General features: G+C 61.5%; 4 protein-coding genes across 6 annotated transcripts in view; 2 read left to right on the top strand and 2 right to left on the bottom strand.

Moving 5' to 3' along the window:
• The first annotated feature begins 573 nt into the window (after window positions 1-573).
• Window positions 574-5732, top strand: SAR1A (secretion associated Ras related GTPase 1A). The gene is made up of 7 exons (XM_064464619.1): window positions 574-693; window positions 888-962; window positions 2205-2324; window positions 2718-2783; window positions 3228-3331; window positions 3819-3950; window positions 4632-5732. Exons 2-7 carry the CDS (start codon window positions 905-907, stop codon window positions 4746-4748), a joined length of 597 nt encoding a protein of 198 aa, XP_064320689.1. The 5' UTR covers window positions 574-693; window positions 888-904; the 3' UTR covers window positions 4749-5732.
• Window positions 5733-6445: 713 nt separating this feature from the next.
• On the top strand, window positions 6446-8721 carry TYSND1 (trypsin like peroxisomal matrix peptidase 1). 2 transcript variants are annotated; one of them, XM_064464617.1, is made up of 4 exons: window positions 6446-7662; window positions 7768-7883; window positions 7976-8161; window positions 8262-8721. In XM_064464617.1, the coding sequence occupies exons 1-4, from the start codon at window positions 6632-6634 to the stop codon at window positions 8471-8473; spliced, it is 1545 nt and encodes a 514-aa protein (XP_064320687.1). In that variant the 5' UTR covers window positions 6446-6631; the 3' UTR covers window positions 8474-8721. The 2 variants fall into 2 exon arrangements, with proteins under 2 accessions (XP_064320687.1, XP_064320686.1); XM_064464616.1 differs by having other exon boundaries at window positions 6447-7662; window positions 7750-7883.
• Window positions 8722-9796: 1075 nt separating this feature from the next.
• Window positions 9797-15518, bottom strand: SPOCK2 (SPARC (osteonectin), cwcv and kazal like domains proteoglycan 2). Its single transcript, XM_064464615.1, has 11 exons — window positions 15197-15518; window positions 12928-12936; window positions 12630-12675; window positions 12228-12342; window positions 12028-12130; window positions 11823-11931; window positions 11621-11740; window positions 11311-11529; window positions 10776-10838; window positions 10490-10627; window positions 9797-10403 (listed from the first exon to the last, which is right to left on the bottom strand). Exons 1-11 carry the CDS (start codon window positions 15416-15418, stop codon window positions 10258-10260), a joined length of 1290 nt encoding a protein of 429 aa, XP_064320685.1. The 5' UTR covers window positions 15419-15518; the 3' UTR covers window positions 9797-10257.
• A 3769-nt stretch (window positions 15519-19287) lies between these two features.
• ASCC1 (activating signal cointegrator 1 complex subunit 1) overlaps window positions 19288-21759 on the bottom strand; it is a 38526-nt gene continuing 36054 nt past the window's right edge. For both annotated transcript variants that reach the window (XM_064464610.1, XM_064464609.1), the window contains exon 10: window positions 19288-20079. In XM_064464610.1, coding sequence (XP_064320680.1) covers window positions 19963-20079 — 117 coding nt within the window. In that variant the 3' untranslated portion in view covers window positions 19288-19962. The remainder of the gene's footprint in view (window positions 20080-21759) is intronic.

Below are 21759 nucleotides of genomic sequence, written 5' to 3'. Positions count from 1 at the left end.
GGGCCTTGAGGGGCTGGAGCGTGTCCAGAGAAGGGCAGCGGGGCTGGGGCAGGGTCTGGAGCACAAGTGTGCTGGGGGGCGGCTGGGGGGGTTTAGCCTGGAGAAGGGGAGGCTGAGGGGAGCCCTTCTCGCTCTCTGCAGCTGCCTGAGAGGGGCTGGAGTGAGGGGGGGGCTGGTCTCTGCTCCCAAGTCACCAGTGACAGGACGAGATGAGACGGCCTCAGGCTGCGTCAGGGGAGGTTTAGGTTGGATATTAGGAACAATGTCTTTACTGAAGGAGGGGTCGGGCCCTGGCACAGGCTGCCCAGAGAGGTGGGGGAGTCACCAGCCCTGGGGGGGTTCAAAGGACGTGCAGACGTGGCACTTGAGGACATGGATTAGGAGGCCGGGGGGTGTTGGGCTGGCGGTTGATCCCAGGGGTCTTTTCCAACCTTAATGACTCCGTGACTCCATGGACGCGGGGTGGCGGCCCGCCGGGGGGGGACGGGTCTCGAACCCAGATCCGTCGGAGGCGGCCCGGAAGCTGGGTGGGGCCGCGCGCCGGCGTGGCGTCAGACGCACGGCTGACGTAAAGAAGCCAGCGCGGCGAAAGCCGCCGGGTCGGAAGTAGGCGGGACGGGCGAGGGGACGTATTTCCGGCGGGGAGCTGGCGGCTGCCGAGGAGGGGAATCGGTGGCGCGGCGGCAGCCGGGGGTGAGCGGCGGGGGAGGGGGGGCCGGGCGGTGGGTGACACGCGGGCAGGGTGGGGAGCACGCCCCCAATCCCCCCGCTCCTGCCTGCCCGCTGCGGGGTGTCACATCCCGCGGAGGGCGGCGGGGGGGGGGGGGGGGCACGCTTCCGTCACGTATTGACGCTTGTGATTCTGGTTTTACGTCATCCCCCTCCAGGTGACTCGTCTTTAGCGATGTCGTTCATCTTCGAATGGATCTACAACGGCTTCAGCAGCGTGCTGCAGTTCCTAGGTAGCGCGGCGTCACGCTCGCTCTCGCGCAAACCCTCCGCTCCCTTTGCCTCTTGCTGACATCACCCAAAAGCTGGCGACGCAATCGCGCCTCTTTCCGCGCGGGCGGCAGCTCTGGCCGGCGTAACGCCTGGCGGGAAGGCGGCAAATCAGCACAGGTGTTTTTCACTTGAGGAGGAGGAACTTTGAGAATAATTTGGAGGCATTTGGCTTCCGCTCGATCTTCCTCTCCCCACTTAGAAGCACAGGAGTAGCCGGGCTGACGCCAAGGGCCTGCTTAGCCCAGCGCCCTGCCCTGGGCAGATGCACTGCCTTGCCAGGGAGGGAACCTCATCCTCATCCTCCTCCTCCTCCTCCTCCTCCTCCTCCTCCCCAGTTTCCGAGCTCACCAGCTCTGCCAGAGCTCGCCCTTATTTCTCGCCGCTGCAGCTGGCTGGCTTCTCCTCGCTCGCTCGCGCGCTTCCCGTGACCCACCGTGGCAAGCTGCCGGCCGCTGACTAACGCCCCCAGCGCCGTCTGGGTTGGAAAGGGAGGCGCTGGCCAAAAGGTTGCCCAACCTAGGGTGACCCGCGCAGCTGGGCTGGCGGCTTCGCTGCCCTTTCCTGAGGCGCGGGCGACGGGGAAGCTCCTCCTGCCAGAGCCGTGAGTTCCAGCCGAGGCCCTCGGTGGAGGGACAGGGCGCTCTCCGTCCAAGGCGCCTCGCGACGGGTTCGGAGGGGTAAGAGAAAATCCTGTTGGAAACCGAAGGGAACTTTCCTGCGGCAGATGATTACCTGGAATTGGGGAGAAAAAAAATCAGTTTATCTAAAGAAAATGATGTGTTGTTTCATGCTTAGTGCTTTTCTTTCTACGACTTCCTGCTGTCTTTGATGAGTTTATTCAATTTTCACGTTTAAATACCCCTTTGGGGCAACATACTGATCCATAACCTACCGCACATAAGTAATGCTTTGCTGCCCACTCTTCCGCCAGGACGTATCTGAGAACAGAATACGTTACTCTTAGAAATACGAGCTTAGAAAGCGTCCGTTGTTGTGGACCTCACCTTGCGTTGCCTTGGTAAAAGCCAGTTCAAGCTGTACCGGTTTTCCCCCCGCTGTTGTGTGCGCGTGCTGAAGTCCCGTACGTGCCCAGGTGGCAGTATAGCTCTGGGAGAGGGGTTCCTATATAAACAGCGGTGAGCGTGCCGAGGTGAGCCTGATGGAGGTGGGGTTTTTTTTATGCTTGTTTGTTTTCCTGCCAGGTTTGTACAAGAAGTCTGGAAAACTTGTGTTCCTGGGTTTGGATAACGCAGGCAAAACCACTCTGCTGCACATGCTCAAGGATGACAGGCTGGGTCAGCACGTCCCGACACTACATCCCAGTAAGTCTGCCAGTGACTGAGCCCCGCCTGCCCCCGGTGTGTTTTTTTTCCCCCCTTAATTTTGGGGACATGGTCTTGAAAGGTGCCTCAAAAATACCTCTGCATTGGGGTGACAGACTTTACGAGTCTTAAAATCGCATCTGAGGTCACCCGAGCTGAAGTGGATTTGCATTTTCCTCTCAAATAGGAAATGGAGAGGCCGTGAACTGGCGTCGTTCACTTAATATGACGTCCCTGTCTGGGGGAGGGAGTGGGTTTCTAACAAAACATGCAGTGAAGTAATAGTGTAGGTTAATAAGCTTGTGCTTAAGTGGGGAGGTGGGAGAAATTATTTTGTCCCGCGCGTGGTTTTGTGGAACGAATCCATTTCAGTGGAGTATTTTCACTTTTCAGCATCAGAGGAGCTGACGATTGCTGGAATGACCTTTACGACTTTTGACCTGGGTGGACATGAACAAGGTACAAGTGAAGTTGCTGAGTGGGAGACATCAAATGAGGTTAATTTTCTGATTCCTGGGGTGTTCTCCAGCCACCTTAAGAAAAATCATACTGGAAAGTGACAGCGATTAGGAATAGCTGATTATTTGTTGCCTGAAATTGCATATGGAGCAATATGTGGAAGAAGCCTCCTGGCTCTGGGAGTTCAACGCTTGGGCTTAATTCTGGCAGACTGGAAAAAAACCGCTGCCAGTTCACGCTCTGCTGCCTGAAGTATTTTTAGCTGTGGAAGACTTGAGTGTCATAGGCTTATTCTTTCGAATAATGGCAGAATTTTTATTTTGAAACTAAGTATTTCTTTCTAGAAGTTCTAAGGAAGAGGGCGGCTCCTGCTTTTGGGTGTAGTTTTCCCATCGCTTCAGGTAGTGTTTTCACAGGGCGCTGTTTGTCGCTTCTGTGTTCCAGCTCGCCGGGTCTGGAAGAACTACCTGCCGGCCATCAATGGGATCGTCTTCCTGGTGGACTGCGCAGATCACTCGCGTCTTATGGAATCCAAAGTTGAGCTTAATGTAAATAATCTTCTTTTATTTTTTCCTCCCCAAGGCCTCTGAATAGCTAAACTGTAAATAATATTCTTTTTTGGGCTGGAACGTGTGCGCGGCGCCTTTTGAGAGCCTCGGGCTTTGCGTTTGCGTTTCCAGCGCACCGTTCACGCCAGCGGTGCGGCGTCCAAAGCGTGCGCTCACAGGAATTTGCACATCACTTTTCGCAGGGACGGGATCAGTGTGGATTTATAAGCGTACTCTCCCAGAGCTGGAGAGGCCTGGGTGCCCATTCTGTGGGTTGACTGCAGGCTCTTGAGCAGCCATTGAAGAAGCTTTGAAACGGCCCGCGGGTTTAGACGGGAGCTGCTTCTGAGAGACTCCTCTTGCACAGGAGCACCGCAGCACCAAAAAATGACCCTTGTTGCTCCCAGGGCTTAAACAAGAATAATTTTCTTCCAACAGTTAATGTTTTTTCTGCCTCCGCTTAACTCTTTTTCCATCTTGCGCCCAGGCGCTAATGACAGATGAAACAATATCCAACGTGCCAGTCCTTATCTTGGGTAACAAAATCGACAGACCGGAGGCCATCAGTGAGGAGAAACTGCGGGAGATCTTTGGGCTCTACGGACAGACCACGGGAAAGGTAGGGAGGCACCCGAATCCGGGATCGCCCGCACCCGAGGGAGGGCTTGCCTGCCCCATTGCAGAATGGGGCTCTGTCCAGAAACTCACTGAGGTGCCACTGGGAATCTGACCACAATATTGACCAAGATGAATCTTTAATAATAATAATAATAATAGTAACGATGACGCCCTTGGGCAGGTTTTGAAACTGCTGGAACTGTGCAAAACACGCTACCTCTGCAATGATGAGGGAATGAGGTGTCGAGCTGCTATTCTTAACACGTCGTCTGGCTCTTCTGGTTTTGTTACTCTGCATTTCCGTCCAGTTACCCATCTAATCCTTTCTTCAGCGTTTAAAAACAGTACCATTAGGGAGGATTGACCAGAAATGCTGGGTGACAGTAGTAAAACACCGCAGGACGACTCTTGGCGCTCGGTTATCCACGCGGTGGCGGTTGCTTCTCGTATCGCACTGCCGAGCGTTGCAGCCCATCGGGCTGTGCCTCAGATGGCTCCCTTCAGTGTTTCCGAGGCCTGTTCTCCCGTGCCGCTGGCTCCCGAGGTCCCGCGGGCGGGTCCCCCTCGCGAAGGGGAAGTTCCCTGTGCCAAGAGGGGTTTCGTGCGATGGTGGCGCGGCTTGGTCGCCGCCCCGCTGAGGGCGGCAGGGCTGCGGTTCTGACTTCCCTTTGGATTTCCCTAGGGAAATGTGCCGCTGAAAGACCTGAACGCACGTCCCATGGAGGTGTTCATGTGCAGCGTGCTGAAGAGGCAAGGCTATGGCGAAGGCTTCCGTTGGCTATCGCAGTACATTGACTGATAACTTGGACGGACATAAGAGTTTTACTCCTCTGGACTCGATCCTGTTCGCAGCTTCCTATGGACTTTTCTATTAGAGCGCGGAAGGCTTTCCGACCGCGTACCGGCATTGACCAAGAGACTCCTGGTTTTCGGCTGCCCTGTCGCACAGTGGTGACACAACTCTTTTCCCCAGGACGGGGAGGCAGCACCGTTCTGCACGCGGGTGCAAGTTGTCCCTTTCAGTTCGGTTACAGCGGGGCTGGTGCGATCTGGGGAGTAAAAACTCTGCACGCTGCACTGTAACGGCTGAAAAAGAGAGCACGTCTCACCACTGTGGTCAATTGACTTAAAAAGAAAAAGCGATTATATTTTTTAAAGAAAGCGTTAATGTAAACGGCGTCCCTTCTAACTTTTTAGTTTAACGTTCATCTTGTTTAGTCCGGAGTCTGGTTAGGGTTTTTTAAAAAATATATTTAACGATATTTAGATATTTCACAAATTACTGAACCAAGGTATCAAGATATTACAAGTCCTCAATAAACATAGCATTTGGGCTTAACTGAGCTGTAGGGTGGCTGTGCTGCGTCGTGCTGACGGACGACGAAGAGGGTGCCGGTGGGACCGACGTCTGCAGTCGAGCTGCTTTAGTTTCTGGGGATATTTTTTTTAGTTGGCGAGGAGCACCCGCGAGCGCGCCTAGTTTGAGGTGTCTGGACGTGGTGACCGGTGCTTGCTCCTGGTGGGACAGGCTGCCCGCAGCCGGGCCGGGCTCCGCACCCGGCCCTCGGTCGAGGACGTCGGATCCCGTCGCGGTGAGAACCACGAAGCTGTTTCGGTTGTTGTAGCATGGAAGTGTTTGACGTTTGCATATCACGAGGTTATTAACCTAGACTTAAACCGGTTTCTTTTATACTCGACAGATCTTTTTTTTTTTTTGTCTGACGTTTCATGGCTGTCTAGCACTCGTTTTCAGTTAAATAAAGACGTGTCTTTCTCCTCCGAAGGGGTCGCGATCCTCAGTGGAACCCAGCGCCGCGGCCGGGCGCGGGTGCGTGGCGTGGAAAACCCAGAACGCGATGACGACGACGCTGGTGGTTGTCGCGTGGCCTCCCTGGGGCAGCCGGCTCCCGCGCCGGTAGCGACGCGTGCGTGGCGTCGCGCTGCGCCCTCGGCCCGGCTGCGGGGCGTCTCCCCGCGGCGGCGGTTTGCGGCGACGCTTCGGTGGGCGACGCGGTTTTTGGGCAAACCGGCGCTCATTCGGGGCGGGGAGCGTGCGGCCGCCCGGCCTTCCCTGGGGGAGGCTGAAGGGGGGGAGTGGGCTGGCGAGGGAAACTGAGGCGGGATGGGGGGGGCCTGCGGGTGGGTGCGGGGGCAAAGCCCGGAGCAAGCGGCGGCTTCGCCCCGGTGTAACGGCCGCGCAGGGCGGGGAAGGGGCTCCCGCGGGGTCCCGGGGCGCTGCGGCTGCGCGGGGAGGGGGGGGGGTCCCGCACCGCCCCGGGGGGTCCCGCACCGCCCCCGGGCCGAGGCGCCATGTTGTGCCCGGCTGCCCCCGCAACCGCCACGTCGGGGCCCCGCCCCGCGCCGCCGCCGCCGCCAATGGGGAGGGCGCAACGCCGCGCCGCCGCCAATGGGGAAGGCGCAGCGCCGCGCCGCAGCCAATAGGGAGGGCGCAGCGCCGCGTCGCAGCCAATGGGCGAAAGGGGCGGGGGGGAGAGGCGGGGCCAGCGGCCGGGCAGGGGCGCGCGGCGGCGCGGGGCGGGGGCCGCGCTGCACCGCGTTGCATCGGGTTGCGTGGGGTTGCATCGCGTTGCGTTGCTTGGCGTTGTTTTGCACCGCGTTTCGTTGCTTTGTATTGCTTTGCATTGCTCTGCACCAGCCCCGCATGCAGCCCGCCCCGCCGCCATGGTGGAGGAGCAGGCCTGCTGCGCCGTCAGCGTCTCCAGCCCTCCCGATGCCGCTGGCCCCTGGAGCTGCAGCGGGGTGGTGCTGAGCCGCAGCCCCGGGCTGGTGCTGTGCCAAGGCGCCATCTTCACCCCTTTCCTGCGGGACGGCCCCGCCGCCTGGGCGCAACCCCGTGCCCTCCTGCCCGACGCCCTCCAACCCCACCTGCACCTCCTTGTCCTGCAGCCCCCGCCATGGACCCCCACCCCAGCCCTCCGCCTCGACGCCCCGATGTTAGCAGGTGGCCCGGCCAGCAGCTTGCAGCAGCACAAGGCCCGGCTCCTGGCCCTGGTGCCTTGCGATGCCTTCCGGCAGGCGCTGAGGCAGGCCTTCGGCTCGGCGGAGCAATGGCGCTTCGGCGGCGAGGCGGCGGGGGACGACCCGCGGGCACTGCACTGGTTCGCCTGGTTGCGGGTGCCCGGCCTCGACTCCACCGGGGGCGGCTGGACGGCCCGGGTGGGCGCCGGGTGCCTGCGCAAGGGCGAGGGGCTGCTGGCCTGCGGCTCCCCCTTCGGCACCCTCTGCCCCGACCTCTTCCTCAACACCCTGAGCAGGGGGGTGGTGAGTAACCTGGCTGGGGAGGAGAACGCCCTCATCCTGACCGACGCGCGCTGCCTGCCCGGCACCGAGGGCGGCGGCGCCTTCCTGCCCTCGCCTGCCGGGTCCCGTCTGGTGGCCGTCATCGCCGCCTCCTTCTGCTGGAAGGGCGCCGAGTGGGTTGGGCTCACGCTGCTCTGCTCCCTTGCCGCCATCCTGCACAGCAGCGCCAGCGTCCTGGACGAAGCCGGGATCGCCGTGCCGCCGGCGCTGGGGCGGGTGGCTGCGGTGCAGGCAGGGGTCGGGCAGGACCCCCTTGCCTGGGCGGCGCTGGTGGAGTGTGGGGCGGCGTGGGGCTCCGGGGTGCTGCTGGCCCCCCGGCTGCTCCTCACCTGCCGGCACGTGGTGGAGGCGGGCGGCCCGCTCCGCGTGACACCAGCACCCGGACCCGGCCGGTGAGTGCGGCCGCGTGTCCCCCAGCTTGTCCCCAGCCCCGTGTCCCACCCCCCCCAGCTGTCACATCTCATGTGCCACGTCCTTAGGGCTGCCACCATCCTCAGGGGACGCGTGGTGTTCGCCACCGAGGAGTCGTCCCCCTTTGACGTGGCGGTGGTGGAGCTGGAGGAGAGCGTGCCAGGCTTCGTCCCTCCGCACCTGGCGGACACCTTCCTCTCGGGTAAGCGGTCGGAGGGGGGGGACACACAGATATGGGGTGCTGGGGCTGGGGATGTCACCCCCTTGCACCCACCTCCTGCCTCCTCACCCTAGGAGAAGAGGTGAGTGTGGTGGGCTTCGGGGCACTGGGGCGGGCGTGCGGCCCCTCGGTGACGGCGGGGGTCCTTTCGGCTGTGGTGGTGGTGGCCGGGCGCCCCGTCATGCTGCAGACCACCTGTGCCGTGCACGGGGGCTCCAGCGGTGGCCCCCTCATCTCCTCCCGCAGCGGACGCCTCCTGGGTAAGCTTGGGATCCCCACAGCTTTGGGGGGGGGAGGGGGGTCCCATGGGTGTCCCCTGACCAGCCCTGGTGACATGGGTGATGCTCATCTCCCCACCAGGGATCGTGGCCAGCAACACTCGAGACACTGGCGTGGGGGCCACCTACCCCCACCTCAACTTCTGTGTCCCCATCACCGTCCTGCAGCCCCCCATCGCACGCTACCGCCACACCGGTGACCCCAGCGCCTTCACCACACTCAACCGGGCAGGCGAGGGGGTGCGGGCGGCATGGCGGCTCCAGCGGCAGCCGGGACCCCCCAGCAAGCTCTGACCCCCATCCTGGGGGGGCTTGTGCTGGGGGTGGCACTGCCACATTCCCCCCCCTTTGGCCCCGGCAGGGTCAGGGCCGAGCGCCTGGACCCTGTGGGGCTGGCAGAAGGTGGGGGGTCCTATCTGTTTGGGGGGGGGGGTGTGGAACGTGGCACGGTGCCTTTGCCAGCTGCTGGCACCCCCAAACAGGGGCAGCGGCTTGTTTTGTTTGATTTTGTTCTCTCTGGAGCCTTAAACGCTGTGAGTTGATGCCATGGTGTCCCGTGGTGCCGAGCGGCTGGGCTGGCAAGTTGGGGGGTGGGGGGCAACTCTTCCCTGCAGGCATGGGACATGGGGGGGGGTGAGTGCCAGCCTCTCCCTGGGCAGGAGGCTCAGTGACACCCCCCGCCCCCGGCCCAGGGTATGGGGGTGTCTGAAAGCTGTTCTGGGCGTGGGCCCACGCATGGGCAGCACCTGCACACTGAGTTTTTGGGGGCAGGGGGGTGTTGGGGGGGGGGGGTGGGGTGGTCAGAGATGGTTTGAGGATGGGGTCCTTGTCAAGGGCTGGGGTGGGTCATGGGGCAGGGGTCCTTTGGGAAGGGCAGGGGGTACACAGGTGGGTGGGAGTGTCCAAGCAGGGGTAGGGGGTTGAAGGGTGTGGGGGAGGACGGGCCTGGGGCAAGGTCGGGGTGTGGGGGGTGTGTGCAGGGTCTTCAGTCAGGTGGGGGGGTCAGATGAGGTCTGGGTTGGGGTCAGGGTCCTGGGGGGGATCAGGCGGGGCGGGGGGGAAGTCCTTATAAAGTCCTGGCTGGGGAGGGGGAAGTGGCGTGTCCTGTAAGGAATGGACTGGGTCAGGGGTAGGGTTGGGGTCCGGGTTGCGGGGGGGAATAAAGGTTGGGGTCCTGTGGGTGGGTGGGGTGCCAGGGCTGCTTCCTGCTACGCTCAGTGTCCTGGGTGGCGCATGGAGGGGACGAGTTCGGGGTTGGGGTCCTGGAGGGGGTCGGGGCTGATATGGGGGGGGGGCATATATGGAGCTGGGACCTATGGCGGGGGGGGGGGGTAGGTGGTGGAGTGTCAGTGCCAGCCCCCACCTCAGTTGAGTGGGGAAGGGACCGAAGCCAGGGCCACTGGCAGGAGGCACCCCACCCCCCCATCCCTGCCACAGCCCCCACCCTACCCGGGGCCGGGGGGCAGCAGCAGGGCACCACGAGCACCCCCATCCCCCACTGAGTGAATGCCCCCATGGGGGAACAGCCCCCGCCCCCCCCCCAGCACCCCATGCAGGGCTGGTGGGTGCAGGTGGGGCGTGGAGGGTTGCCGGGGGGCAGCAATGGGCGGGCGAGCGTTTGACACAGCACGGGGTATTTATTTCACAGCCGCTACACAACGCCGGGGGGGGCCGTGCAAGCACAGCATGGGGCTGGGGGAGGTACGGGGAGCAGGGGCAGCTTATCTATGGGATTTTTATGGGTTTGGGTTTTTTTTTTTTCTCCCCCCACTTTTATTAGCGGCATTTGCCCAGTTGAAGACCACGCAGCAGCACAGTACACCTACAAGGCGCTACCCACTTCCCCCCAAAAGAAAAAAAAAAAAAGGAAAATAAAAAAAGCTCGAATTCGCACAAGCGTGGCCCCCCCCGCCCCGCTCGCCCCCTCCCCAGGCGAGCGCCCCGACGCCCCGGCCCTGCAGGACTGGGGATATGCACCCACCCCCATGCCACGCTGGCAGCGGGGGGGGGTCACGGGGACCCCCCAGGCTCAGGGGGCTGCTGCCCGGCCGTGCCACCCGCTGGGCTCTCCTGCTTCTCTACCAGATGTAGCCACCATCGTCGCCTTCGCCTGCTTCACCCTCCTCTTCCTCGCCTTCCTCGCCTGCCTCCTCCGGCTCCTTCTCCTCCTCATCCTCCCAGCCCACGCTGCTCCCGAAGTCGCCCGAAAACCCCGCCGCCTCCTCTGCAGGGGCAAGGGGCAGAGGCTCAGGGCCGGGCCCCGGGGCTGCTGCCCCCTCCCTGGGGCGGGGGGCTCCAGCCGGTGCTCACCGCAGTCGGGGCTGCCGCGGCCACGGGTGCCCGTCAGCTCAGTGCCATGCTGGTCCACGCACCAGCACTCCCCACCGCCCGGCTCACACTGCGCCCGCCGGTAGTACCCGTCCTCGTCGCAGCTGGGGATGAAGGTGCCTGCAGGGAAGCGATGACCCCCCACCCCGCCCCCCCAAACACGTGCAGTGCAAGAGCCTCCCCACCCCCCCACCCCCCCCACGGGGCTCCCCATCCTCATCTGTGAGGGGCCCTGGCAGGGGACGGGGCCCTGGGACCCCCAACTCACCCGGCTTTTTTTTGGCTGCTTCTTGGATCTGAATCTTCTCCAGCTCCCTGAGACAGGGGGGCTCTGCAGCACCCCCACACACCACTCTTAGGGTGGGTGTGCAGCCCCCCATGGTGGCCATCCTCTGACCCCATGGCACACACCCCTCCCGGTAGCCGCAGCATGCTGTCCCCCATGGTGTGCATCCCCCCCAGACCCTGCAGGATGCATCCAGCGTGGCGTGCATCCCCCAACCCGCGGCATGCTTCCCCACAACATGCATCCCCCCCCCCCCACCTCCAAGGTTTGCATCCCGGCCCCCAAACCCCATAGTGTCCCTCCCATGGGCAAGCATTCCCCCTCCCCCCCACCCCAATCCCACAGCGTGGATCCCCCTGTGACCCCATGGCATGCTTCCCCCCCACAGCATGCATCCCCCTGCAGCATGCGGTCCACCACCTCCCCCCCCGCGGTTTGCATCCCCCTGACCCCACAGCAACACACCCCCCCCCACCCCCATAAACATGCACCCCACCCCCGGCGCAGCGCGACGCACTTTCCCTCCAGAAGCAGAAGCACCACTCAGGGGCGGAGACGCGGCCGTCCTTGGAAGTGTCGCAGGAGTTGAAGAAGGCGCGGATGCACACTTCGTACTTGTCCAGGTTGATGGCGGCCAGCTCAGCCGCCTCCAGGAAGAGATCCCCGCTCGTGTCCAGCCGGGCAAACATCCACCCCACTGCCTCCTTGCAGCTGGCCGCCACACTCCTCTCCAGCGCTGCGGGGTAGGATGCGGCCCGTGGCTGCCCGGCCCCCCCGCAGCGGGGCCATCGCCCTGCGCCCCCTCCCCGCGCAGCGGGGACACGTACCGGTTGCAGGGCTGGCAGGGAGGCCGCTGGAGCCGTTCTGCTTGGCGTTCTCCCGCAGGAGCTGGAACCAGTCGCGCAGGCGGTCGCCCAGGTCGGCCAGGTCCTGCCCAGTGCACGGCTCTGGGGAGGGCCGGGGCGGGGGGACAGCGTCAGGCCGGGCAGGGCTCAGGGACATCCCCCATTGCCCCCCCATCCCACTCACCTTGCTTGCCGTCGCCAGCGGGGCCATGCGGGGTCGGGCAGGGGCACTGTCCCTCGCACCGCACCGTCAGCTGCTTGCTGGCCAGGCATGCCTGCTGCTCCAGCTTGCACTGCGGGGCAGCAGCGGGACGTCGGGGGGGGGGGGGGGGACGGACGACACACGGCGCGGTGTCCCCCTCCCCGCGGCAAGGTGCCACCGTCCTTACCGCTGAGCTGTAGGTGTGGCCGTCGGAGCCGCAGACAGCAGCGAGCGTGGCGGCATGGCAGGGCTTGCAGCCCCCATGCCCTTTGGTGCCCGGCAGCTTGATCCTGCGCGGGGCGAGAGGCGCAAGGGGATGGTGCCGAGCCACCGGCTCAGCAAAGCCCCACCGCTGGCTTGGTCCCCTCCGCCCTGCCACCCTCCTACCTGTGCTCCAGCTTCTTGCGGCTGATGCACATGGCGCGCTGGTAGCCCTGCGCCACGCACACCTTGTGCCGGCTGCACTTCACCTTCTGGCAGGGGTCCTTGGTGGTGTCCAGGGCTGGAGGGGGCAGAGAGGGGCCGGAGCAGGCAGAGGGGCAAGGAGGGACCCCCTGGGGGAGCGCTGGCTGCCAGCTGGCCTGGCACAAAGCGCCATTGAGGCTGCAGCTGGGTGGCCGCCTCGGCACCAGCTGCCACTTCCCGGCACGCACCAGCCCCACCGCCGCTTGCAGCCGGAAGGGAAAAGCCCAGGGGGTGTGGGCAGAAAGTGTCCCCCACCCCCTGCCAGCTGTCACCGAGCCCCTGGCACCCCATCCCAAACCCGTCCTGGCTACGTTCCAGTGGTACCTTCATCTCCGGGCTGGTTGTCTTCCCAGCTCTTGATGTAGTCGTCCTGCAAAGAGGGGAGAGCCTGGATGAGTGCAGGTGGCAGGAGAGGTGACACTGGTCCAGGTGTGCCACCATCCCGCTCGGGGCCACCAGCAAGGCTCCCCCTGCACAGACGTGCATTGTGCAGCCACAGAGACACACACACCCCCCGGGGCCGCCCACGCTGGAAGGGGAGCAAGCAGGGGTGAGAAGCAGCCTCCCCCCAAAGCAGGCTGCTGCCAGGGCAAGGCAGCACCAGCAGCCCCTTGACACTCACCTCCACCTCCTGGCAGCATGGCAGCGGTGGGAGGCAGCCCGGCCGACACCAAAAAGGAGAGAGAAAGAGAGAGCGAGAGCGCCCGCCATCAGCCCCGGGGCGGCCCAAAGCCCCCTACTCCCAGCTGTGGTGACAGGCACCCTGTGCCAGCTGGGCACTCCAGCTTCCTGAGCCGCCCACCACTCCTGTCACCAGTCCTGGGTGCCACCCACGCGCCCCACCAAGGTGCTCCCCCACCTCTGCCTCTAGACCCGTAATCCTGGAGAGCCTTTATGCAGCATAAAACCTTTCCCCATCACCCCCTCGGCCAGCTGGGTAGGGCAGGGAGGGATGCAGGGGTTGGAAAGAGGGATGGGGGTGAGGAAAGCCCCAGGAGCCCAGCGAGGCCCCACCAGGATCCTCATGGGGGTGACAGTCCTCGTGCTTGCCACATTTTTCCAACAGGGAGCCCGGAGGGAGCAGGCTAAAATGGATGTCGCTGCCTGGGGAGGCAGAGCTGCTCCCCCAGGGCCCCAAAAGCATCCTGGGGATGGAGGGAGCGATGGGGAATCAAACTCTTTCAGCTTGCTCGCCCCGTGGGCTGCTCTGGGGTGGGTTTTGTGACAATAAGGCAGGATGTGACCACCCTGGGGAGGGCGAGCTGGGTTTTGGATGGCAGCTCAAAGCAGAGGCACGGGAGGCAGCGCTGGAGGGGACGTCTCTTGCTCCGGCGCGGCGGCGTTTGCACCGCAATCGATAGCCTGCGTTCCCGTGCCGTGATTAGTAACACTGCGGCGCCCGGCAGCTCCCTGCGGTGCAGCTTTCGGCACAGCCGCCGGCCTCCTCCCTGCCGCACGGTGGGTCGCGCTCCCCCCGCCGGCACTGCTGGGCCAAAACCCCCAGAAATCCACGGGGTTTGCTTATCGATCCGCACCAACCACCAAGCAGGGCCGCAGCCCCCCCCCCGCCCCGGCCTGGCAGCCTTGGTGGTGGTGGCACAGTTGGGTGGGCCCCCCGCATGCTGCTAACGGGGTGCTGCTAATGGGGTTCTGCTAGCGCCCAGGGGTGGGGGTCTTTCAGCCCCGAACCCCTCCGGGGATGGACAGCGTGGCGGTGGCACGTCCACACGTGCTCCCCCTTGAGCATCCACAGGTCCCCAGTGCCCAGTCGCTGGCGGGGGATCTCTGGGGAGGCGTTTACCCCGTCCCTCGCGCCCTCACCCACGCTCTGTCTCCCTAACTGGTTTATTTGGTGGTTGGCGGTGCCCCCCACCCTGCCCACGTCGTGGCACGTCTCCCGGCGGCACATCCTCCTTCCTGCCAAGGTGAACCTGAGCGCGCATCTGAACAAAGACCGGAGAGGCTGGCTTGGGGGTGGGGGGCGGCTCGGCGTGGGCCCCCTCCCCGCTGCCGCGGGGTCCCCCGGACAGCCCCAGATGGAGACGCAGCACCGTGGCCCTGTCCTGGAGGACAGGAGGTGGGCGTAACGCAGGGGCAGGGGTCTAAAATGAGGAAAATCCCTGACTGCCCCATAAAATTAAGGGTTGGAACGAAATGCCATTGAGGCCGTTATTTAGGGCTGCATAAAAGCAAGCAGTTATTGGACCCTGAGCCGAAAGTGCCAGGTCACCTGCCATCGCTCCGGCAGCCTCTGCATCCTCACCCTCCCCGCCTTGTGCCCCCCCCGTCCCCAGGGACCACCGCCCCGCCGCACCAGGGCCAGCCCTGGCTGCGGCACCTTGCAGAGGAGCAGGAGTCCGGGAAGACACCCGCGCTCCGACCGGTGCTGAGCTGTCACCGGGGGGCTGAGGCCACGGCACAGCCCTCCCCGCTGCCCGCGAAAGGCAGGCAGGGCCTGCCGGTACCTCCGCCCGGGCCCTGACGCGGTGCACGGGGGTGCAGGGACGGCACCCCTAGGTCCCGGGGGGGTGGCTTTGGCGTCAAGCCCTGGTGGCCTTGGCATCAGTCCGGCCAGCTTTAGTGATGGGTGTGGTGGCGATGGGCACGGTGGCCTGGGGCTTTGGCGCTGCCGAAGGCGGGGAGCATCCCCCGGGTACCGGGGCCGGCAGCCGCCCACGGCCGCGGCGGGTGACAGCGGGATGCGGGTGGCAGAGGGATGCGGGTGGCACCGAGCATCCCCGGCAGCCTGCGACGGAACCGGCGGGCCGGGGCCGGGCGGTGCTGCGGCAGCCGCAGCGGCGGGGCGGGGAAGGGGCTCCCGGTGCCCGGCGGCGCGTCCCGAGTTCACCCCCCCAGCCCCCCTCCCCGACCCACCACCGGTGCGGACTCACGTCTCGGAAGCGGTTCCAGTGCTTGATCCTGCCGCCGTACTGGGAGATGGAGGAGAGCCATTGCTCGTCCTCCATGAAATTGCCGGGGCTCTCCCCCGCCGCGACGGGGCCGGAGCCGGTGGCGGGGCCGGTGGCGGGGCCGGGACCGGCGGCGGCGGCGGCGGCGGGCAGGAGCAGGGCGAGCAGGGCGAGCAGAGCGCGGCGCCCGCCGCAGCCCCGCATGCTGCCGAGGGGAGCGGAGCGGTGCGGAGCGGTGCGGAGCGCTGCGCACAGGGAGGCGCCGGCGGCGAGTGGCGGCCGCGGGGCGGCACCGGGCGGCACCGGCGGGAGGGGCCGGGGCGGAGCGTCCGCCGCGCCCGCCGCACCTGCGCGCCGGCAGCGGGGCGGGGGAGCCGCCGGCACGGCACGGCACGGCGCGGCCGCAGCCCCGGTCCCGCCCCTGTCCCCATCCCGTACCCCTGCTCCACACCTGACGCCACGCCGCATCCTCTGTCCCTGTCCTGTCACCATCCTGCATCCCTCATCCCGCACCCCCTGACCCTGCCACATCCCCATCCCGCATCCCCCGTCCGTGTCCTGTCCTCATCCCGCATCCCCCGTCCTGCACCCCTCAGCCCATATCCCTGGTCTCTACCATGGCCCCACCCAACATCCCCATCCCGCTTCCCCTCTCCTGCTTTCCCAGCCCCTTCTATCCCCCCATCCCACACCCCTAACCCTGCCCTGTCCCCACCCTGCATCCCCTGTCCCTGCCCTGTCACCATCCTGCATCTCACATCCCCTGTGCCTGGCACACTCCCATCCTGCACCCCTCACCCCACATCCCTGGTCTCTACCATGTTCCCATCCCACATCCCCATCCCGCTTCCCCTCTCCTGCATTCCCAGTCCCTACTATCCCCCCATCCCACACCCCTGACCCTGCCCTGTCCCCACCCTGCATCCCCAGTCCCTGCCCTGTCCCCATACCACATCCCTCACCCCGCATCCCTGGTCCATACCTTGTCGCCAGCCCACATGCCCTGACCCTGCCCTGTCCCCACCCTGCATCCCCAGTCCCTGCCCTGTCCCCATACCACATCCCTCACCCCGCATCCCTGGTCCATACCTTGTCGCCAGCCCACATGCCCTGACCCTGCCCTGTCCCCACCCTGCATCCCCAGTCCCTGCCCTGTCACCATCCCACATCCCTCACCCCGCATCCCTGGCCCATACCTTGTCGCATCCCTGGCCCATACCTTGTTGCCAGCCCACATCCCCTGACCCTGCCCTGTCCCCACCCTGCATCATCGGTCCATGCCTTGTCACCATCCCCCATCCCTGGCCCGTCCCCATCCTGCATTCCCCATCCCACACCCCCTTCCCCCAATCCTGCGTCCCCTGCCTTTGCTGTGCTCCATCCTACAATCCCCTGTGGTGTCACCACTCCCGCCGTGTGCCCATCCTGCAGCCCCTCACCCTGCCGTGCCCCCTCACCCTCCATTCCCACCAAATCCCAAGCCTGTATCCCTATCCCCCGTCTCCATCCTTCATCCTCTGCCCCTGCCACGTCTCCACCCTGCATCCCCCATCCGCTAACCCCCGTCCCTGCGATGCCCACCCTGCGGTCCCCGTCCCTCAGCCACCCCAGCACAGCATTTTGGGGCTCTGGGGAGGATGCCCACCCCTGCAACAAGGGAAGCTGGGGAGCAGAGCGGGACAGGCAGTTTTCGGACCACTGCTTTTGGGTTTTCCGCTCCTCTCAGCCGGGGAAAGGCAGGGTGGGCACAGCGCTGCTTGCAGGGACATCTCCGTCCGCTTGGGCTTGGCAAGGAAGGACAGTGGCAACTCACTCCGGCTGCAGCTGCGAAGGAGCAGCGGGGGCATGGGGCCCCGCACCCCCACTGCTCCTTCGCAGCTGCAGCCGGGGAGCTCCCAGCACACACACGGCTTTTATTCCCTGCGAGAATGCTTGGGATGGCGAGAAAACACAGCGCTGCATTTCCTTACAGAAAAAGCAGCAGCTACAACCCACAGCAGGTGCACACCTTATCCCTGAAGCATCAATGCTGACCCGAAGTGAGGCCACTGCGATTGGGATACAGCTTCCAGGTGCTGTGTTTAAGAAAAAGGTGTTATTTACAGTTAACCATGAGCTGCACTCCCGACCTTGGGCTCCAGCGAGGCTTGCTGCCGAGCAAAATGATGGCATAAAACAACTTTCTTCTTCCTTTGCATAATACGGATGGGGGGATCTGCAGGCTGGGTGGCCAGCCTCCAAGGCAGCCTAGACGGGGAAAAGAAGCATAGCCGCAGATTTAAGTTCTAACAAGTTTTAGGCAAGTTCTAAAGTATAAGGTTGTATCTTGCAAACCCATAACGCTGCCTGGTTTAACAGGATTTCAGTTCATCAGTGCAGGACCATGCATAAAACACAGTTTTATTTTGCTTAGTATAAAATTGTTCTAAGTATACTTACGAGTAATGACAGTAAAGCGAAAACCCATGGTAAATCCATCCTGGTGCATTTTATTCTGGCCCTGACCCCCCCCAAAAAAAGCAGTAGGTGTGTTTTGTTTAAGCAATTAGCTTCCTTATGTAAGGGTAAGGGGATACAACACCCAACTCTGCCCCTCTTGGTTGCATAATAAGCACTTTTGCTTCAAAAGCCCTACCGGCAAAGCAGAGCTGCCGCTCCACCACACTCACGTGCGTGCTTAACGTTATACAAGGGGATCAAGCAAGGCGTAAATATAAGTACACGCACAACGGTTTCCTGGATCGCAGCCTAACCTACGGCTCGGTGGATGAGAGGAACAGACCAGAACCCTTAAGTCTGCCCAGGGACGGAGGTGTGAAACGAATTTAGCCGTGCCAGGCTAGAGCAGCGGGATAAGCCGCTTACTGCCAAAATTCAACCAACTTCCAAATGGTCACAGGAATAATTGTCATTAAAACACGTCTGCGTTAGCAGGAAGTGGTGGAGTATCCTCAGATAGGGCGCTTTGTAGAAAAGTGGCGTTTGCCTCCATACCGAGATGCCGTTTGCAAGGTCAAAGCTACTCCTGCATTAGGGAGGTGGGAAGACTCTAAGTCCACTGCAGTGAAGAAGAAAATAGAATCACCAGTATTAGGTGACAACGGAGGAAAGCAGGTGTGACAGAAAGGCCACCAACGCCCTATTAAGGAAGACCAGAACACAAACAGCACCCCATGTCCTGTAGCACTCAGCTTCTTGCTGAGAGTTGTTACAAACCCAGCAGGCAGAAGCTTTCCGAGGTGCGCCTCCCCTTCCTGCGGCCGGCAGCATGGCTGGCGGCTGTGCCAGCAGCTCCCAGCTCTGTTCTTTGGGCGGCTAATGAGATTTGCCAAGTACCTCTCCAGGCTGGCGGAAAGATGACAGCGACTGGTGTTAAGTGCTCTCCGCACCTCCCTGTGTCGGGCTGCTAGCGAGCGCGCCAGTGCTCCGCGCACCGAGCGAACGGTTTCGAAGGCGGCCCTTCCTCCTCCGCTTGGAGAGCACAAAGGCGTTCAGCTGCAAGGAAAAGCAGAGACAAAAAGCCCAAGAGTTGTAATTGGGTACAAGCGCAGACTCCAGGGTAAAGGGCAACCGGCAAAACCACAGATGATTTGATTTCCTGGCAGGAGGGTGTGCAAGCAGAGATGGGCACTTTGGTCTTGGAAATACAACCGGCAACGTATTTGAGGAAAAAAGGAAAGGCACCCCAAAACCTGACCGCCTCCCACCGTTGTTTGTGCATGCAGTAGGAGCACTGCCACGCAGCCAGCTCACTTCGGGAGGGAGGAAATGGGATGAAAACCTCTTAAAAATGATCACTAGTGCAAGTGGGTGCTGCGGGAGCAGCCCTGCCCCTAGCAAACACGCTCTCTGCCCCAATGGCAGCGCAACTCCACATTCATGGCAGCGACTAGGAACGGGCAGCAGCAGCTGCTGCCACCGCCGGTTTGTTGCAAAACAACTAAACGCCAGCATCTTCCATTTTTCAAAGCGTTCGTCCTCGGGCGAGTTGAAAGCCTGTGTCGCTATTCCTACAAAATGGGGAGATTTACAAGAAAAAAGTTGCCTTCAGATCTCTAAAGGATTCGCGATGGTATCAAAGAGTTTTGCTCTTCTTTTAATGGAGAAATCACCTACAAGGCATTTATTTTTTGACACGCTCCAAAATGGTCACCGGAAAGAGCTCTTACCGCAAATGTTTTCTTGTTAACATTGTTGTGTGCTGGAAGTTTAATTACAGAAACTATCAATGCAACAGGAGATAAACGCTTTGCTTTTGAAGGGAGTTAATTTATTTGGAGATCTACATGTCACAGGAACTCTGCTGGAGACCCAAGCAATACCTGACCTCAATATTGCTAAATCATGCTCCGGGGAGCTCTCTTGGATTTAAAATACTGTTTTTTAAGAACAAACTTCCTTCTTCCTAAATAAAGCCACACTTAAATATCGCTGATTCCCCAAAAGCCACCTACACCAGTTTTTCTACTTGTTTTCCTGGAAAACAAACAGGTGGCAGACATCAAACAGGCACATTTTGGTTACTGGTAGGGAAAGGAGGTGGCAGGATGCCGGTTCCCCCCGAAGGGAGGGCAGGCAATACGTGTAGGAAAACCTGCGGGAAATGCCATGATTCCCAGCTGCAATGTGCTTTTGAAGAGTCACGAGGCATCCCTGCCTGGAGTTCCCGGGTTCCTGGTCAAAATTTGTGTCCTATAAAAACACGTTTCACCGACAAATGGACCCGCTGTGGCGGCTGCGTTGCTGCTTCACGAGAAGGTCAGCTGCCCAGACGTCGCATAGTAGCCAGAGGCGTCTGAGGAGAACCTCTGGGAAAGACGCACCGAGTCCAGCTGCACCTCTCCAAAGTAGAAGTTCTCAAAGAGCTGAAAGAGAGGAGAAAAGCCGTTTCAGGGGCACCCAGAGAAACACAGCCTGCAGCTGGTCCACGGATCTCTCGCAAGAGCCAGCCGTGCAAAAAGCCTCTACTCATAGGCTTGTTTTGCCTTTAATGAAACTATTCTTTAAATTATTTTTCCCCCCAGAGACTGCACTTAGCCTTTAAAGCAAACAGTATGAAATGAACACCTCTTTTATGTACATCAGCAGTTGCTCAAACCTTCCCTACTTTGCTTTCTGACTGTCTCATTTAGGGAGCTCGGGGAGGTTATTCTCCGCTCTGAAGGCCACCACCTCGGAGCGATACTTGAGGTCACAGGCTGCACAGGAGCAAGGATTGAGGCCGGGACCTTTTTACCAATCCAGACCACAGGATGTAAAAATTACAGTTACGGCTCCGTCCTAATTCAAACTAGCAGGCTGGAGGCCCAAGGCTCTTCATCCCAGCACTGACCCTGCTTTGTTCAACAAATCCTTCTTTGTTCGGCAAAGACTTGAGAGCAAATTAATGAAAGCAAGCCAACTCTGGGACCCGAGGGCGTGTCTCTGCTGATTAATCCAAGCTATGAAGTCGACCAAAAAATGGCATCAGAATTTCTTATGGGGAAGTTCAGCAATATTGCTGGAAAGGTATTGTGTCCAAGCGTAAAGTGCTCCTCTGGTTCCATTAACAAGTAGGAAATTGTTCTACCTGAAAACATCAGTCGTCCCTTAGGAAAGCTCTTCAGTGGAGATGTTAACTTCAAAACTCCACTTTACAGGAGCACTGTGAGACACTGAGGGCCTGAGCAGTGACATCTCCCCACCGTGGAGTCCTCTAAAATTTCCATTCCAACTGTCTCCTATTGAATTTTCTACCTGTCCCTGCAGGCATTGGCTCAAGACAGCTGCGGGCTCAAGACAGTCGCACACCCCTTTCCTGCCATTACAGAAGGCACTAAGGCTCAAGGCCAGCAAAAGCCGATGCATTAATTACAATACATTACAATACGCCCTCCTAGAGCCAATGGTGCATCCATACCTCCATACAGGGAATGATCGAAACCCCAAATACCTAGTTAGCATCTAAAAGGCTGCACTTCTCCTCCTTCAGAAAGGCATCTGGCTCTGCCCCAACTGATTTGGGCAGGACTTCTCTTTTGTTGGTTCTCCCAAGGGTATTCTACTTTGCAAATAACCCTTTTTCAAGGCAACCAGCTACTTGGTTTCGCTGTCACTCCTCCACAAAGGAAAAGTGCCTCAGGGAAAGTGATTCCCTGCCCATCTTCAGGGCAGAGCAAGCAGGGCTTTGGCCCTGGAGCACCACGGAGGTACAGAGGTACGTGGGCCAGCGGCAGACCAGAAGCCAGGCATCAGTGATGAATCCAGCCCCTCCTCCAGACTGCCAGCTCACCCAGACACCCTCCACTCAGGGTTTGGCTGAGGCCAGCAATTCCCCGGTTGACACATGGGCAGTCAGAATGGCATCTTGGAAGAGCAGGGGCATTTATGTGTGCCAAGCCAGCTCTCAGCGATTGCTAAGCCCCTGCTTTGGACTGAAATGGCTGCAGCTGCAGCCGTACGTGCTGCAGAGCTCTTGCTGCCAGCAGCCCACCTGCCAGGGACCACCTCCTCCTCCCCAGACCTGCCTGCCTGGCAGCACAGGCAGTCGACCCTCAAAGCTGCCT

The sequence above is a fragment of the Phalacrocorax carbo genome, chromosome 13 (genome assembly GCF_963921805.1).
Source record: "Phalacrocorax carbo chromosome 13, bPhaCar2.1, whole genome shotgun sequence".
Classification (NCBI taxonomy): domain Eukaryota; kingdom Metazoa; phylum Chordata; class Aves; order Suliformes; family Phalacrocoracidae; genus Phalacrocorax; species Phalacrocorax carbo.
The sequence above is the reverse complement of the archived record's forward strand: the minus strand, read 5'-3'. Positions and strand labels throughout refer to the sequence as shown.

Excerpts from the sequence above, each read along its gene's own strand:
- TYSND1 (XM_064464616.1), top strand. The coding sequence starts at position 6,632 with ATGGTGGAGGAGCAGGCCTGCTGCGCCGTCAGCGTCTCCAGCCCTCCC. Across the intron at positions 7,884-7,975 it reads GGCGGACACCTTCCTCTCGG|GAGAAGAGGTGAGTGTGGTG; the intron begins GTAAGCGGTCGG and ends TCCTCACCCTAG. Across the intron at positions 8,162-8,261 it reads CCGCAGCGGACGCCTCCTGG|GGATCGTGGCCAGCAACACT; the intron begins GTAAGCTTGGGA and ends TCTCCCCACCAG.
- SAR1A (XM_064464619.1), top strand. The coding sequence starts at position 905 with ATGTCGTTCATCTTCGAATGGATCTACAACGGCTTCAGCAGCGTGCTG. Across the intron at positions 963-2,204 it reads CAGCGTGCTGCAGTTCCTAG|GTTTGTACAAGAAGTCTGGA; the intron begins GTAGCGCGGCGT and ends TTTTCCTGCCAG. Across the intron at positions 3,951-4,631 it reads ACGGACAGACCACGGGAAAG|GGAAATGTGCCGCTGAAAGA; the intron begins GTAGGGAGGCAC and ends GGATTTCCCTAG.
- SPOCK2 (XM_064464615.1), bottom strand. The coding sequence starts at position 15,418 with ATGCGGGGCTGCGGCGGGCGCCGCGCTCTGCTCGCCCTGCTCGCCCTG. Across the intron at positions 12,343-12,629 it reads CAACCAGCCCGGAGATGAAG|CCCTGGACACCACCAAGGAC; the intron begins GTACCACTGGAA and ends TGCCCCCTCCAG. Across the intron at positions 11,530-11,620 it reads CCCTGCCAGCCCTGCAACCG|CGCTGGAGAGGAGTGTGGCG; the intron begins GTACGTGTCCCC and ends CCTACCCCGCAG.